This window comes from Poecilia reticulata, chromosome 9 (genome assembly GCF_904066995.2).
Source record: "Poecilia reticulata chromosome 9, P_reticulata-male-v2, whole genome shotgun sequence".
NCBI classification, from domain to species: domain Eukaryota; kingdom Metazoa; phylum Chordata; class Actinopteri; order Cyprinodontiformes; family Poeciliidae; genus Poecilia; species Poecilia reticulata.
In genome coordinates, this window is record NC_088838.1 from 29,485,972 (window position 1) to 29,500,379 (window position 14,408).

Consider the following 14,408-nt stretch of genomic DNA (forward strand, 5'->3'; position numbering starts at 1 on the left):
CCTAAGCTTTAAGAAAATTATAATAAAACTTCTAAACTTTAAGAGCTCAAATTGTTTTTACTGAATGCCACCATTGCACAAAAAAAACATGCTTTTTATCTTGTTACTCATCCATTTGTGGTGTCTGTCTATGCAAAGTATGAATGTCAATGCCACAGGCTGCAGTAACCTTACATGAGCAATTTTGTTTTTAGGCTTGCTTAATTTTGTGTTAGCCAGTAGGGAAACATTACATTTTTTTCATTAAAAGATACTGTGATATCGCTGCAAAGGCAACTCAAACTCAACAGTCAACCCTCTCACAACATGAGCTAAGATAAGCAACACCTGAAACACAGAGGCTGTGAGTAAGATGCCAACAATGAGGGTAATAGTGGGGGTGCTGCCTGTGACACCCCAGCTTTGACCCTATTCACAAAAGGGGCTCTCTGGCACCCTCCATTGATGGCTCCGAGGTGGCTCAATTTGAACCTCCCATGATGCCTCACTCCTTCTTTCACATCAACTGAGCCACCTACTTCAGGACGAATTTCTGTCTTCAAAGTGTGTTATACAAGAGTATGTTCTTGTTGTAGTTTCCTGTTATTAGGAAGTGATAGATGCAAACAAGGTTTTTTTTTTTAAACTGGGCATCAAACAGTAACAAAGTAGCAATAACACCTTATTGCTTAGTAACTGTGTTCTCATCACAGCTCATCAAAGCAAAAGTATTCCGGTTGCTACTTAATATCCTGGGACACAAGAGATAGTTACAATAACAACATGACTGCAAGTACAAATCATTTGGTGGCTTGGTTCAAACAAGATCATGGAGTTTGTGGAATTATATATATATATAAGCCCAAAATTATTCATACTTTTGGCAGATAGGGAAAATCATGTGGCTAGAAAATGCTAATGAAATTAAAAAAACTATTTAACCCTAAATCTGGTGACTAAAATACTGAGAAATCAACTCAAATCTAAGATGTTATAAGACATTTTTAAGACCACTATGAATACAATTTAAGGCCCATATCTCCACAGAAATGTACAAACTTTGTTCAGCCAACAAGAAATAAATGTACACTAATCCATGATGGATGCATAAAGCTAGCTAGCTAGCAAAGGTATGTTAAAATACAGTGTAGATGTGTGGACAAAAGATGTTAAAAATCTTTTAGAAAGGAAGAACATTTTCAATAAAGGCATGCTGGCTGTTCATTCAGACAGCTACAATGAGTAGATCATCAGATAACAGAAAGGTGGACATATGACAACAATGTTGCTCTGGCTTCCCCTGTTAAGCAAATTCTGTCTGGATTAAGAAATCTCATATGAAAGTTTAAACTTTTCTACAGGAAATACACATAGCAGTTGCTTTTAGTAACACCAACTTCGCTAATATCTGGGGTCAAAGATGCTTTGAAATATCAACTCAATAATCAAGTCTTTGTCTTAAAGTAGTAAAATTCTGTTCCTGTGTAAATCTTCTTGCTCTCTCACACAAACAGCGTGATGTTGCCTCTGGTCGTAATATAAAAAAATGACTGATCACAACACAAAGGTTCATGTGCAGAGGCAACACATGAAATTAACAGTAAAATGGATGAGAATATAAAACTTTGTTTTACATAATCTTGTAGGAAAATGTACAAAACAGTATTTGTAGATGCAGAAATATTCTTTTTTTTAATGTTTGGACATTTTAATAGAAATCATTTTTTGTTTTACTATACCTATTCTGAGAAGACACACACATTCAATTTCGCAACCAAGTAAAATAAAAGATTGACATTTATCGTTCAAAATCTGAATCAATACCCTTATTCAATCTGTGACAGAAAAATCAGGCACATAATCTCTATATTTGCTGTTCTACACTATATAACCTGTACCCCAGTACACCGACAAAAACCAGAATGAGAGCAACATTTATTTGCAAATTACTCGGTCAAGTTAGGATCAGAAACAGTGAATTGTCCTGCATATCACAAGGAAGTGTGTCACTTTCTGTTCCGACTATAAGGGCATGGTTAAAAGGTAACTATAAGATATGAAAGGACCCACATAACTGTGCTTTGAAACCTGCTAGGAAAATCAGAAACCTCAAGAGGAAGAAAAAAAAAAACATACAATTTCCTGTCTGTGCTTAGGTAGAGCAGCATCCTTTCCAGCCAACCGTGCACCAGCCTATTATGCAAAGGAAGTAAATTGAGTTTACATTTGTTTTCAACTACTGCAATCCTGTTAAGCTACAAGCTGGAAACAAAATGTCTAAAAATACCGTAAATCAATCTGAATGACATGCAGTTGCAATGTCATAGTGAAGGATTACAGTTCTTTCTGTTGATTCCTGTCTTTAACTCCGTGGGCAGGCTTCTTAAAATAAATCTTTACAAATGACACAGTTTAGCTCTGTAACGCGGCTCCTGCTGCCTCTCGCTCACTCACTCACTCATGAGCTCTACACACACAAGAGATGACATCATGTTGGGTCAGATTGGGTTTTAGTGCTCCGCTTGCTATCTACATCTGCCATTTCCACAGCGTCGAGCATGCCTAACGTTTTGTCAAAGCTGTAAATTTAAGCAAGCATAAGTCTGTCTGCAAGTGACGACATGAGAAAATTATTTCAAGTACGAAATAACAAATGACGTGCGTTTTTTTTAATTATTATTATTATTGTCGCAGACAACGAATGAAACATTGACCTAAAATTAAGTGCATAAAAATACTATGTTAAATACTGATAAACGAACGCAGACATATGAACCAAAATGAGGTTCGGGGTCATGTTGTGGCGGACGTTTCCGTCTATCCATTGTGACTACGCACTGATAGTAAAATCCTCACTCACAACAAGGCAGGCTACAATGGAAGGTACCACAGTCATTTCTGATGTTACACACCGAAAGGCACTGCATGACAGTGCTAAAATTACACACAGGACAAGTTCCCACAACATCCAGTCGCATTGTCGTCTTACAACCCCCCCTCAGCTTTACACTTCCACTACAACCTGTCACCCGTTGGCTCAGCGTACTCACCCCCTCCAAAAGGAGCAAACCAAACACCAAAGCTTATTCCCTCCGTCAGTTCCAGGTGTAAAACATGCACATTTCGGCGTAGCTTTTTTCCTTATATAAACATAAATATATTCATGAGCAGGTGCAGAGAAGCGAGAATAAACACTTCGTTATGACCATTAAAAAGACAAACCTACGCACTTTAAACCCAGCGATGCTGGTGTCTGTGTGTTACCTACTCACCACCTCTGAGTGGACTGGCGTTCAGACAACAAGCCGAAGCAAAACCAAAACGACGGTGACCATCTCCAACTTCAATGTACTCAATAAAATCCACTTTTTTTTCTTTTTTTTTTTTTACCCTCTGACATTTAGCTACAGTAGCTTAGCCGCAGACACGAGAGGAAGTGTCAGTTCAGTTTGAGAGCGCGAGGCTTTAGCGCAAGCTGTTAACTGACAAACGGTGGCAACATCAAAGGGGGGAAAGCCGCTCACCTTTTGTGAAAGTCGTCCAGGTTAAAAAAGAAAACAAAAGATAATGCGTACTTCAGAAAGTGTTTAGTCCGACTTTGAAGATGTCGGTGAGACTTCGCGAAGTGCTGTCAGTTGGTCTAGACTTCCTGAATGACGGAGCCGCGGGAGAGCAGAACAACCCCTCGCTCGTGTTTGACAGTTACTTTGACAGGCAGGCGGAAATAAAGTTGCCTGCTGAGGGAACCGCTGGAGGATGTGCGCGTTACAGGCGTTGGGTTTCTTTCTTAACAAGTTTTTTTTCTTTTTTTTTTTCTAATATATTCATACATTATTGAGATGGTCTGTGATCGTCAAATGCACATATTTTAGCGTAAGAGTAAAGTTGTTTTAACGAAAACAAAACTATCCCTCCCATAAAAATAAACGATCAGAAAGCTTGCACCTTATTTTCTTTGCAAATCATTAAAGATGCATGACCTGAGTCAATTTCCGATTCTGTTGCAACTCCAGGAAAGAGAAAAATATATGCTCGATGCAATGCTGCCATCTGCTGTTGTAAGTTAAGTTAATTTTTTCTTTTGTCCTCATAACCAAGAACTTCAAGTAAATATAGTCATCCAAGAAATAACTCAAGAGTAAAAAGTATTTTGTCAAAGGCCACTCAATTTGTATTAACATTTTTAAAACCTGTAATCAGGTTAACAAAGCCATTACGTTTTCTGCATATTTGTATTTTAAAGGTTGCAATTTAAAAAAGGAAGAAAAAAACTGTATTTAAAAAATTACTATAGACTATAACACATCTTAAAATAAGGAGAGTCAAAATAACATCCAGGCTCAATCTGAAGTTTGAAGCTGGTGATGTGTCTTTTTTTAATCACACCAAACTTGACAGTGATCTAGCCAAATTGAGTTTATTAAAAATGTGCTGATAGTAACCAAGTCATGTGAGTTTGCCAACTCTTTGAATGAACGATGTGACCCAGTTTTTCGCCTGAAAGCATTATTTTTCGTTAACAAATGTAGGTAAAATCTGTAAAAATGTGCCACATATGGTAACAGTTGTGATGTGTGCCTGGTACAATTAAATACAGAAACATGACCTTCATAATCAAAACTAGTAGCAATATCATAATGAATCGTTTGAGAACCGACACAATTAGTTCCTGTTGGTAGCTGAGCCAAACTATTTGGATCTCAAAAATGAAACGGAGTTCCCATTTTCTAATCGGCATTCTGGTCGTTTACATAGATTCTAGCGCTCTTGAAATAATTAATAAATATATTATTTTTGGCAAGCGTACGTTGTTATGAAACACAGTTAGTCTTTTCTTAAATTAAAGTATTAAATACAATCAATGTGACCTTATATTATTTTATTTTTTTACATAAATTATGTACAGGCATATACGTGGACAGCTTGGCATACAGAGGTCCTGTCAGTTGTAGGCGCAGTTTCAAGAAGCCTGCAAAACACAAATCGATTGTTTATTTCATGTTTGTTTACATCCACACGGAGAAATGGCTTCCACTTTGATTTCTCCTATGGTGGATTATTACAACGACGAAGAGGAACTCGATAGCGTGGATGACGATGATGACCGAAGTTTCAGGGGAAGAGACTCAGAAGAAGGTAACGTTTAAAGGAATCCTCAGCAACACATTAACTGTCGGGCTCCGTCTAGTCTTTGGAAAAGAAACGGAAATGAGCGGTTCTTGCAGAAATGTAGCTATACGCATCTCAAGCCAGGCGTTTCAAAAGACTACTTTTGCTAATGGGTGTTTTAACTTACAATGTGTGATTTGGTTTAGGGTAAATTTTCCCTTTAGTTCCCATAGCTAGTAATATCAACAACGATTTGTTTGTACAGTAACTCGCTAGCGTGTCCTTTCAAACTATAGACTCCACCAGATGATTATTTGCAACAAAAAAGTGGGCGGTTTTCATGCTTTAGACAATTTTCCTTCAGCCGCATGTTTTATACTCGACAGTAAGAACGGAAAACCCATTCAGGGAATTTAGACGGTGAGCATTTAGATAGTGTGTAAGTTTATTAAGGTTATTTATAGTAAAGACATGTTTAGCGGAAATGTATTTCACTGTTAAGAGATTGGACTGAAAATATTTAATTAAACATAAAATATCAGGAAAAATATGTATTTATTTTCTTTAGAATAATGTGAAATTTTCGTATAGTAAAGACTTCAATCCAATAAATACTGATCAGGAAATATGATGAATGCTTACGGACCAGAAACTTGACTTTTCAGTCTTGTTGCATTTTAATAAAGAGGAGAAAAAACATATCCTTCAGTGTTTGATCTGGTGATCACAGAGAGATTAACCTCAGTTAGTTAATCTCAGTTAGGTTGGTGTTTAATTCGTAATAGGTATTTATTAGATATGCAAGCTTTTTTTCCCGACTGATTTTGAGGTCTCGAGTTGCTGATTCTGATGGATTTAGATTTTTTTTCTCCCTAAAGAGCTGTAATAACACAAGAGGACAAATGGGAGAAAATGTACTATGTTTTTATAGAGGCATGTGTTTTTATAGAGCTGATTTTTGTTTCACTCATAAAAGTGTGTTGGTGGAATTAGATGCTGTTGGTTTATTAACTAAAAATGTTGGGATTTGCTAGTTTTGTTGCATTCAATCAACAGGATAAAGCTATTGTACAGCATTCAGAGCATATTAATGACAAAATTACTTTCCAATCTCGTGCTGAACGATTAGTGCATCTTTAATGCATTCATAGGAAAATAAAAAATAACTTTCTAACATACAATTTGTTAAAAAATGCGTTGTAACTACTCTATCACCCCGTATGTAACTAATTTATCAATCTATGTAATAAGAAGCAGTATTCAAGATGGGGAATTTTACGGGATAACTTTTTCATCCATTGCCATATCAGTGATCATTTATTTCCCCCCTCCCCAGTAGTTTCTGCTCATGATAAGCACTGATAATTAGGCAGCCACTGAGCTCGGTGACGTTAGCTGCGAGCGCTGACAGGTTGGCCCTGCCTGCTGTGTCCACTGCTGTGCCCTTTTCACACTCCTCACTCAGACCAGACGGGTTGCGGTGAATCTCTATTAAAGCAAGGCAAGAAACAAAACGAGGCGATGACAACACTACAAGGTTCGCTAGTCTTCTGACACTGACCTCCGGACGAACGGCTTGGTTTATTTTGTGTAGTTTTGCTCCTTCTGGTGTGTTTCTGATGTCCTTGTGAGCTACAGCCGGGTTACTCTTCTAACAGCAGACGGAGCTAACTTCAGCTAGCACACAAATGCTAACTGAAAATGAAACTTGCTGTGTCAGCTTAACTTGGCCTCTTTTCTTTCTTTTCTCTCTGTCTTTTGAGATAAAAACCAACCGATTCTCGACTGTAAACTTTGCTTCTGAGTTTCACACGACGTTTAGCATCGGTGAGAAACGTTAGCGTCTTTTTATTTATTTATTTATTTATTTTTAGTTACCGGTGGACTTGACAGCACCACCACTAACATGAGCTGATAATCATCCGATGCGGCAAATGCTGAAAGTTTGAAATGACATGGAATGTTATTGATTATTTCGGTTGATTAATCTCACTGAAATGCACTTCTGGTTTTATCCACATCCACGTTAGCCGAACTTTTTTCTCGTGTTGTTTCACAAATGTGGACGTGATCTCCCATTCAAACGCATCCGAGGGCATCCTAAGGAAAGGGTGTTCACCATTACCTCACTAGAGTCACACACGTTCTTTTATCTGCCTGAAATATGTGTGTGTTAGTGTAATTTAGAGTTCAGTATTTGAATTCAGTTCCTGTCATTCTTGCTCCCAGACACAGAAGATGCAAGTGAGACAGATCTTGCCAAGCATGATGAGGAGGACTATGTGGAAATCAAGGAACAGTAAGAGAATGACCCTTTCTTGCTATAAATTTAGATGAAAAGTTTCTGATTATGATCGGTGTCGTTCATTTCTTTGCAGAATGTACCAGGATAAACTGGCCTCGTTAAAAAGACAGCTGCAGCAGCTGCAGGAAGGTATCAAATAAAGTTTTGATTTCGGGTGAACGTCAGAAAGCAAGTGCATTTTATCTACATTTAGTTATATGATAATTATAATAACCTAGACACGATGTCGACCAAAACAAAGCTTCGAATAAGTGCTCCTTCTTGGTCAAAAACTGAAAAAGAAACCAACAGCTAAATATGACAAATAATAATCTAGTCTGCCTTTTTGTTTATGAATGCTCACTGTTTCTGAGCTGCTGACTGTGCTGTTTACAGTTGTGTAGCCACACCAGCTGCTCCCACAGAGCCCTTTGAGTTCAGACTGAAACTATTGTTGAATGTGCTGTGCTTTTTTTGTTGCTTTTTGAAATGTAGAGTTTATTCTTTCAAAGCCACAAAAGTTCAAGGTTCAGTCTTCCACAGAATGAATTAAAACAGCCAGTAAGACGAGGGATAACACAGAAAGACAGAGTTCTGATTTTTTTATTATTTATTTTTTGTCCTTGCAGGCACTCTGCAGGAATATCAGAAAAGGATGAAGAAGTTGGACCAGCAGTACAAAGAGAGACTTCGAAATGCAGGCAAGAACACGATACGTTTTGATGTTGATGCCTCCATATTCAGAGCGGGTTACTGTAAGTTTTGGAGTAATCTGTACTTTAGTGGGTGTTTTACCTGAATGTCCGCCAGGAGATGAACCAGATCATGTTCAAGTAATGTAAAGGTGTAAAAGGTGTGGAAAATGTTTGTCGGTCACAGCAATCTAAGTTTATTAATCGGTCATGTAAAATGCATACTAGCTCAGATGTGTTTTAGCATTTTTATGATGTTGCTGTTAGACAAGAACATTATATGTCCTGCCTGGAGAATCTAGTTCATCAGGAAATGATTATTGACAGTAATAGCTCACATGTGGAGAATGTTTCATATGACGGTAAATATGCAATATAAAATATAAAAAATGTGTGAACTATCCCAGAAGAATCAAGATCAGCTGATCTACTCTATCAGAGGCAGCAGGTTGATGCAATCGGCATCCTACAGCAACATCAATTCATGTTGGTTCTCAGTAGTTTCTAGTTCATGAATTGCTTTTGATCCAAAATATTCTATATTTTCTTTGATGGAAACGTGATTAATATTTCACAACACAACAAGAAAACTAACTATATCGATCCATAGAGCTTTGAGCTTGATCACATAATGTAGATTGAAATTGTGATTTTTTTTTCTTATTTTTCTTTATAGAGTTGTTTCTTCACCTTGAGGTAAGTAGATTTGATGGAAACAAAAAAAAAGGTTCTGTATTTTTATTTTCCCCTTCAGTTAAAACTCAGGCGTGGTTACTGTCTGCTTTATTTCTGCAGACAGAACAGGTGGAGAGGAACTACATAAAAGAAAAGAAGGCAGCGGTGAAGGAGTTTGATGATAAAAAAGTTGAACTGAAAGAAAACCTAATCGCAGAGCTGGAGGAAAAGAAAAAGATGATTGAGAATGAGAAGTTAACAATGGAGCTAACAGGTGGTAAGGAAACATGAATAAGTTTGTTAATTAATGATTGAAATACCGGTAAATGAAATGCATATTTTGAGTGAGTTTAGACTATAATATCCAGTTGTCAGGCAAAAGTAACAAACATGGAAAATCCAGATTTCTGTTTTGCTTACAGTTCTCTAAAATACTTTTCAATGTCAGCATTTTTCTTGCACTAGACCTTTAATCTTCTGCACTAAATGAAAAGACAGGTGGAAGAACTGATTGGTTTTTTTAACTCATTTGTTAGGATTTTCGAGTAATTGAAACAAGAAATGATCTTTCTAGTACATTAAAATCATTTTACTGTAAAAAAATAAGATGCTAGGTATTTGTTAACACTGCACAAAGAAAGTAATTTTCAGAAACTGACAGCAAATTTTTTTCTTTCTGCACCTCTGCAAATCTGACTTTTGATGTTCCTTTTCCTGGTCTTGACATTGCAGCTTGTAATTTGGTTTTGCAGGAAGCGTGTTTCACTTTTCTTCACTTCGACCATTTCGATGGAACTTGACAGCTTGTATTTTAGAATACGACTGGTTGCCTCAGAGTGCAGCAGCAGGATAGATGAGTTTCTGATAGCATCACATTCAGCGTTTTTTATCCCGTTTCATGACATCTTGACTTAAATAAGATGGTTCCATATAATCCAGAATACATTACTATGATAGGAACTCTAATCTCTATAGAGCTGGCATAGATTAGAACGAGTCATGGTTGAAAATGTATAATGATAATATTATTATCCTGTTTTCTGCCATTAACAGACTCGATGGAGGTGAAACCCATCATGACGAGGAAGCTGAGGAGGCGGCCCAATGATCCAGTCCCAATCCCTGACAAGCGAAGGAAACCGGCACCAGATATCCTTCCCATCAACTCTGTACAATTAGCTACATATGAATATAGGCCCATGCATTAAAACGCATCTTTAAAATGCAAGACGTGTCGACCTTGACTCTTCAAACCTCAGCTAAATTATTTATTAACAGATGATCAGATAATGGAAGACCTAAGAACACTTAATAAGGTTTGTCCTTCTGTTTTCACCGAAGTTCTAACATAAATTTTATGTGTTCGTAAAATTGATTTCAAATACTTTCATCGCTTCTTTTTTTGTTTTACAGCTAAAGTCACCGAAACGACCAGGTACGTCAGAACTCATCTTCAGTGGCTAATATTATTTTTTAAAGCTTTATTTTAAGGGAACCACTTGATATTCATTGTAGTGCAAAACATTTTCCATCTAGATTTCTTCTGATTTTCCTTTCTTGTCACATGTCCATGTATTATATCAAACAGTTTTTAAATTCAAACAAGTTAAACCTGACTAAAGACAAAATTCAGTTTTTAAATGTTGTTTTATCATCAATTGCGGAATTGTTTTAATTCAGCCACATTGGAATTTCAATGATTTATATGGATTACATTTAAAATCATGTCAATAATAGCTTATTTTGGATTTCAACTGTAAACCCAACTGGAAAAACCTTCATTATGCAGCAAATACTGACAATGAGGGGAAAGGAGAGGCTTTTTACTTGGTTGGGTTTTATGCATTCCAATGTATGAAATGAAAGGAGTGAATATGCAAGACATCGGTACAAAATGAGGATTTTTCTTCCCATAATAGCATATTAAGGGTCAAGTAAAGCATACTCTTGATTAAATCAATTTCAATTTGGAACAGTCAAAAAGAGAAATTGTTATGGCTTTTCTTAACTGGCTTCACATCCGATTAAGAAACTGAGGCCCCTCAACAAAACCAGATACGCAAACCTGCTGTTTATATAACAGATTTTTTTCTGCGTGTTTTTAATGTTTCTGGTTGTGTCACCATGTCCAGTGTCTCCTTCGTCTCCTGAGCACGTCCCCTCCGCTCCCATGGAGAACCCCTCCCAGCGCTACGAGGCCCGCATTGAGGAAGGGAAACTTTACTACGATAAAAGATGGTGAGATTTTCTCTCTGTTATCAGAGAAAGCATGACTCTGTGTTTGCTAGGATGTAATTTAAGTTGCTCCCGTGTTACATCTGCCACCACTAGATGGCCCCATTGCTACGTGTTTGATCTTCAATGCACTGCATCAGTTTTTACTGAATGTATACCAATGCTTGAATCAAGCATAAACATGAAAACCTCCTCTTGGGTAATGTGTCTGCATAGCAGCCAGTGTTGCACTCTCCTTTGATTTATATGCAAAGATAATAAGAATCCTTGACCAGACTCAGCCCTGACACCCTTCTGTTTGAGAGTGGAGGTCTGAATCAGAAATGTCAGAACATCTATTCCTTTCAAAGGCGAAGAAGATAATAGAATTCTGCCCTATTAGCTGCTGCCGTAGCCACGGAAAGTTGAGAGGAGCAAGTTGTGAGGTGCGAGCTGTATCCCTTTGAAGGCGAAGTCTCATTTATTCGCGGCTGAAGAAGACGTCGGCGACAGAAAGCTGTCTCAAAGCGCCACAGGGAGATGCATGCATCATTATTCTTCAGTAGGCTCTTAATGATCAAATATTTTCAGCGCCAATCTGTTCCTCTTGCTCCGCTTTGTCCGTTGACAGTTTGGAGCCTTTTGGAAAAATATCCAGACTTCTTGTTTGGATGTTTTAATCCAATTATTTACTTGGTGCTTTCTCAGGATAAATGTAGTTTGTTTAGGTTGATGAAACTACTTTTGCAGCTTTTTGCCGTCTCCTTCCTTGACTACGACTGAGTCAAATTGATGTTGTTTTTTGTTTTGTTTTTTTGTTTTACTGGGACAGGTACCATAAGAGTCAAGCCATTTACCTGGAATCAAAGGATAACACAAAGATTAGCTGTGTCATCAGCTCAGTTGGGACCAATGAGGTAAGTTTAATTTATTCATGTTTATTACTACACTTAATTATTTAAGTTACATTTGCTTTGTGATCATTAAAACCTTTTTAGTACAAGAATGACTAATCAACTTTAGTGTTGCGCGTTCAAGTCAGTATGATCTATGTGATTAGCCCTGCTCACTCAGTGGTTTATTTATAATTTAGGTCAAATGCTAATGCAAATTTCTAATCTTGTTATTTGGCAGCTCCTATGTCTTTAACAGCTGATGAAATGCTCTGTTCTTTATGACTAACTGAAGCTATAGATTTTAAATGAACAAGGGAAATTTCAAATCTAGGGCAGCTTTTATAGCCGAGATGTAAAGCGTTGTCGACGGTGGTTTGAATGTCATTTACTTAATTACTTGGCTGACTAGTTGAATTGGTTACATCCTTTAAACTTGCAGGTGTTGGTAGTTAAAAAGCAACTCTGCTCCACTGTTGTGTATGTGTTTACTCAAAGTATTTTTTGTGTGTGAAGACAATTTGCTCCAAAAGATCTACTTTCCGATAAGTTCATATAATTAGAAATGAGCCTAAGTTTATGCATTTTATTCACCATCACCTACATTATACCCATATCAATTTGTATGATTTTACATAAAGTAACATAGTAAATTAATGTAGTTCATTTACTATGAAAATGATTTCAGGCTAATGTCAACTGAATACAAATACCCAGCAGAAATGACTGAATCCAGAATGGAAAGGCTTTGTTTGCTCACCATGACTCAGCTTGTTGAACCACCTTCAGCAGCATCAGTCTCTCCTCTTGTTCTGGTGCTCTTTTGGCTATTCTACTTTACTTTCCTTTTGAAGAATCTGCATTTAATGAGTTACAGCAACATTTAATTTCCATTTGGGATCATCATTAAAGTATTTTGTAATTGAAATCATCCAACACAGTGCTTGCTGTGTCGTTCTGTGTCTTACAGTCAAGCTACTTTATTATGGTTTCTCCTCTATTTGCAAATTAATGTCAGGCTATCAAATCCTACTTGAAAAGAACTGGCTTTCTAAGTCAAGCTTGTTGAGTCTTTGTTATTATTTACATAAACTTTAACACTGTACATGCTAACCTTCTTCTTCTTTGGCAATTTCTCTGAACCGTGCACTCTGACCTTGAGAAGGATTTGCCAGATCCTCCGCTCCTGGGAGGATTGGAAACTACCTTTTCTGCGGTCTTCTTTTTTTAAACTGTTCACTTTAACCCACAGCTGTATTCTACAAACCAACACACAGCCAAATCAGATGCTTTCACAGTTGTGGTTGCTCTCAGTGATGATTGATAAAACGGTGGCCTTTGATGATCAGCATCCGGCCAATACCTTTTCTCTTCAATTCTAGGGAAGCAACAAAAGTGAACAAATCATTTTTTATTTTAGCTTTGTGATATATTTAGGAACTAATACAATTGTGGGATCAGTTTTTGCAATCTTGAGGTTAAATCTTGAATCGATACCAGACTATATTTTTATTTTATTATAAAATATAAAACCCAACTGGACCGTAGTTTTAGTCCCGTTTTACCCTGACCACTAACCAGCACTGTAACACTAAGACTAGGAAATGTAACTTATTTGTAGTTGTATGCCTGAACAAAACATGATGTGCACATGTTGTCCACAATCACTACATCCTTTCATGACATTGATAAACGACAGGTCTTCCTCTCCTTCTGTGTTTGCTGTCCAGATTTGGGTGAGGAAGACGAGCGACAGTACAAAGATGAGGATCTACCTAGGACAGCTGCAGAGAGGAACATTTGTCATCCGTCGACGGTCTGCTGCGTGAAATGTTCCCCGGCTCCGCCCCACCCAACCCCATCTGCTCATTTATCTGTCCTGCTGTTTAACCACCAACTCACTCAGTCATCCACTCTCTCCCTCGTTGGTGCATTTTCAGTTTTACCATGTGGCTTTTATTTGTACCTAATATTTTCATACACACTACCCCAATTTTCTTAATAAAACATGAATGCAGAGTTTCAGAGCTCTTTTTTTTTTGTCTTTTAAAGCGCTTACTGGTTTCCAGTATTATTGTGACTATGTACCATGTTTTTGGAACCAGTTTGACTTTATTTTTGCTTTTTATACAAAACAGTTAAAACACATTTTTCCAAAATTAGCAACTGTTTGCCGCCCACCTGAATTAGTCGTTTTCAAGAAAATCCCTGTTGGAATGGTAAACAAAAACTGCTTGTTGTACAGATGCCTACAGTTTAAGTATCTTGTTACATTTCCAAGTGGATGAGAAGAGGGAAATCTGGGCCTCTCTGCTTAGGTTGCTGCCTCCTCGGCCCAACACTGGAAAAGGAGAAGATGATGGTTGGATTGCCACTTATACTGAACCTGTTTTTTGTCTCATGTAAAAATGTATTTTGTCACTTCATGTCACATTCTCCGTATGTAAACAGTCTGGAATAACTCAGCTGTGTTGGCATGTGGATTTCAGGTGATTCACTTGTTTTTGTTTTATTAAAATAATTTAGCTTTTTAATAATTTTAAGAAGGGTCTGATTTAATGA

General features: G+C 37.3%; 2 protein-coding genes across 7 annotated transcripts in view; one reads left to right on the forward strand and one right to left on the reverse strand.

Annotated features, from left to right (window-relative positions):
* Positions 1 to 3,720, reverse strand: part of taok3a (TAO kinase 3a) — a 58,282-nt gene extending 54,562 nt beyond the window's left edge. For 2 of the 5 annotated variants that reach the window (XM_008417865.3, XM_017306810.2), the window contains exon 1: positions 3,504 to 3,720. The gene's annotated coding sequence lies outside the window, so the exon portion shown is untranslated. The other 3 variants (XM_017306809.2, XM_008417867.3, XM_008417866.3) reach the window with 3 other exon arrangements.
* A 1,181-nt stretch (positions 3,721 to 4,901) lies between these two features.
* On the forward strand, positions 4,902 to 13,871 carry suds3 (SDS3 homolog, SIN3A corepressor complex component). Of its 2 annotated transcripts, none has more exons than XM_008417863.3 (12): positions 4,902 to 5,115; positions 7,318 to 7,387; positions 7,467 to 7,522; positions 8,002 to 8,073; positions 8,741 to 8,760; positions 8,860 to 9,016; positions 9,793 to 9,888; positions 9,994 to 10,055; positions 10,153 to 10,174; positions 10,872 to 10,977; positions 11,786 to 11,870; positions 13,577 to 13,871. In XM_008417863.3, exons 1-12 carry the CDS (start codon positions 5,004 to 5,006, stop codon positions 13,673 to 13,675), a joined length of 957 nt encoding a protein of 318 aa, XP_008416085.1. In that variant the 5' UTR covers positions 4,902 to 5,003; the 3' UTR covers positions 13,676 to 13,871. The 2 variants fall into 2 exon arrangements, with proteins under 2 accessions (XP_008416085.1, XP_008416086.1); XM_008417864.3 differs by lacking the exon at positions 4,902 to 5,115 and adding an exon at positions 6,481 to 6,625.
* The last annotated feature ends 537 nt before the right edge of the window (positions 13,872 to 14,408 follow it).

What these genes read in the sequence shown, in the direction of transcription:
- suds3 (XM_008417863.3), top strand. Translation starts at nt 5,004, where the DNA reads ATGGCTTCCACTTTGATTTCTCCTATGGTGGATTATTACAACGACGAA. An exon ending in TATGTGGAAATCAAGGAACA is followed by an intron (nt 7,388 to 7,466) that starts GTAAGAGAATGA and finishes ATTTCTTTGCAG; the next exon opens with AATGTACCAGGATAAACTGG. An exon ending in ACCTAAGAACACTTAATAAG is followed by an intron (nt 10,056 to 10,152) that starts GTTTGTCCTTCT and finishes TTTGTTTTACAG; the next exon opens with CTAAAGTCACCGAAACGACC.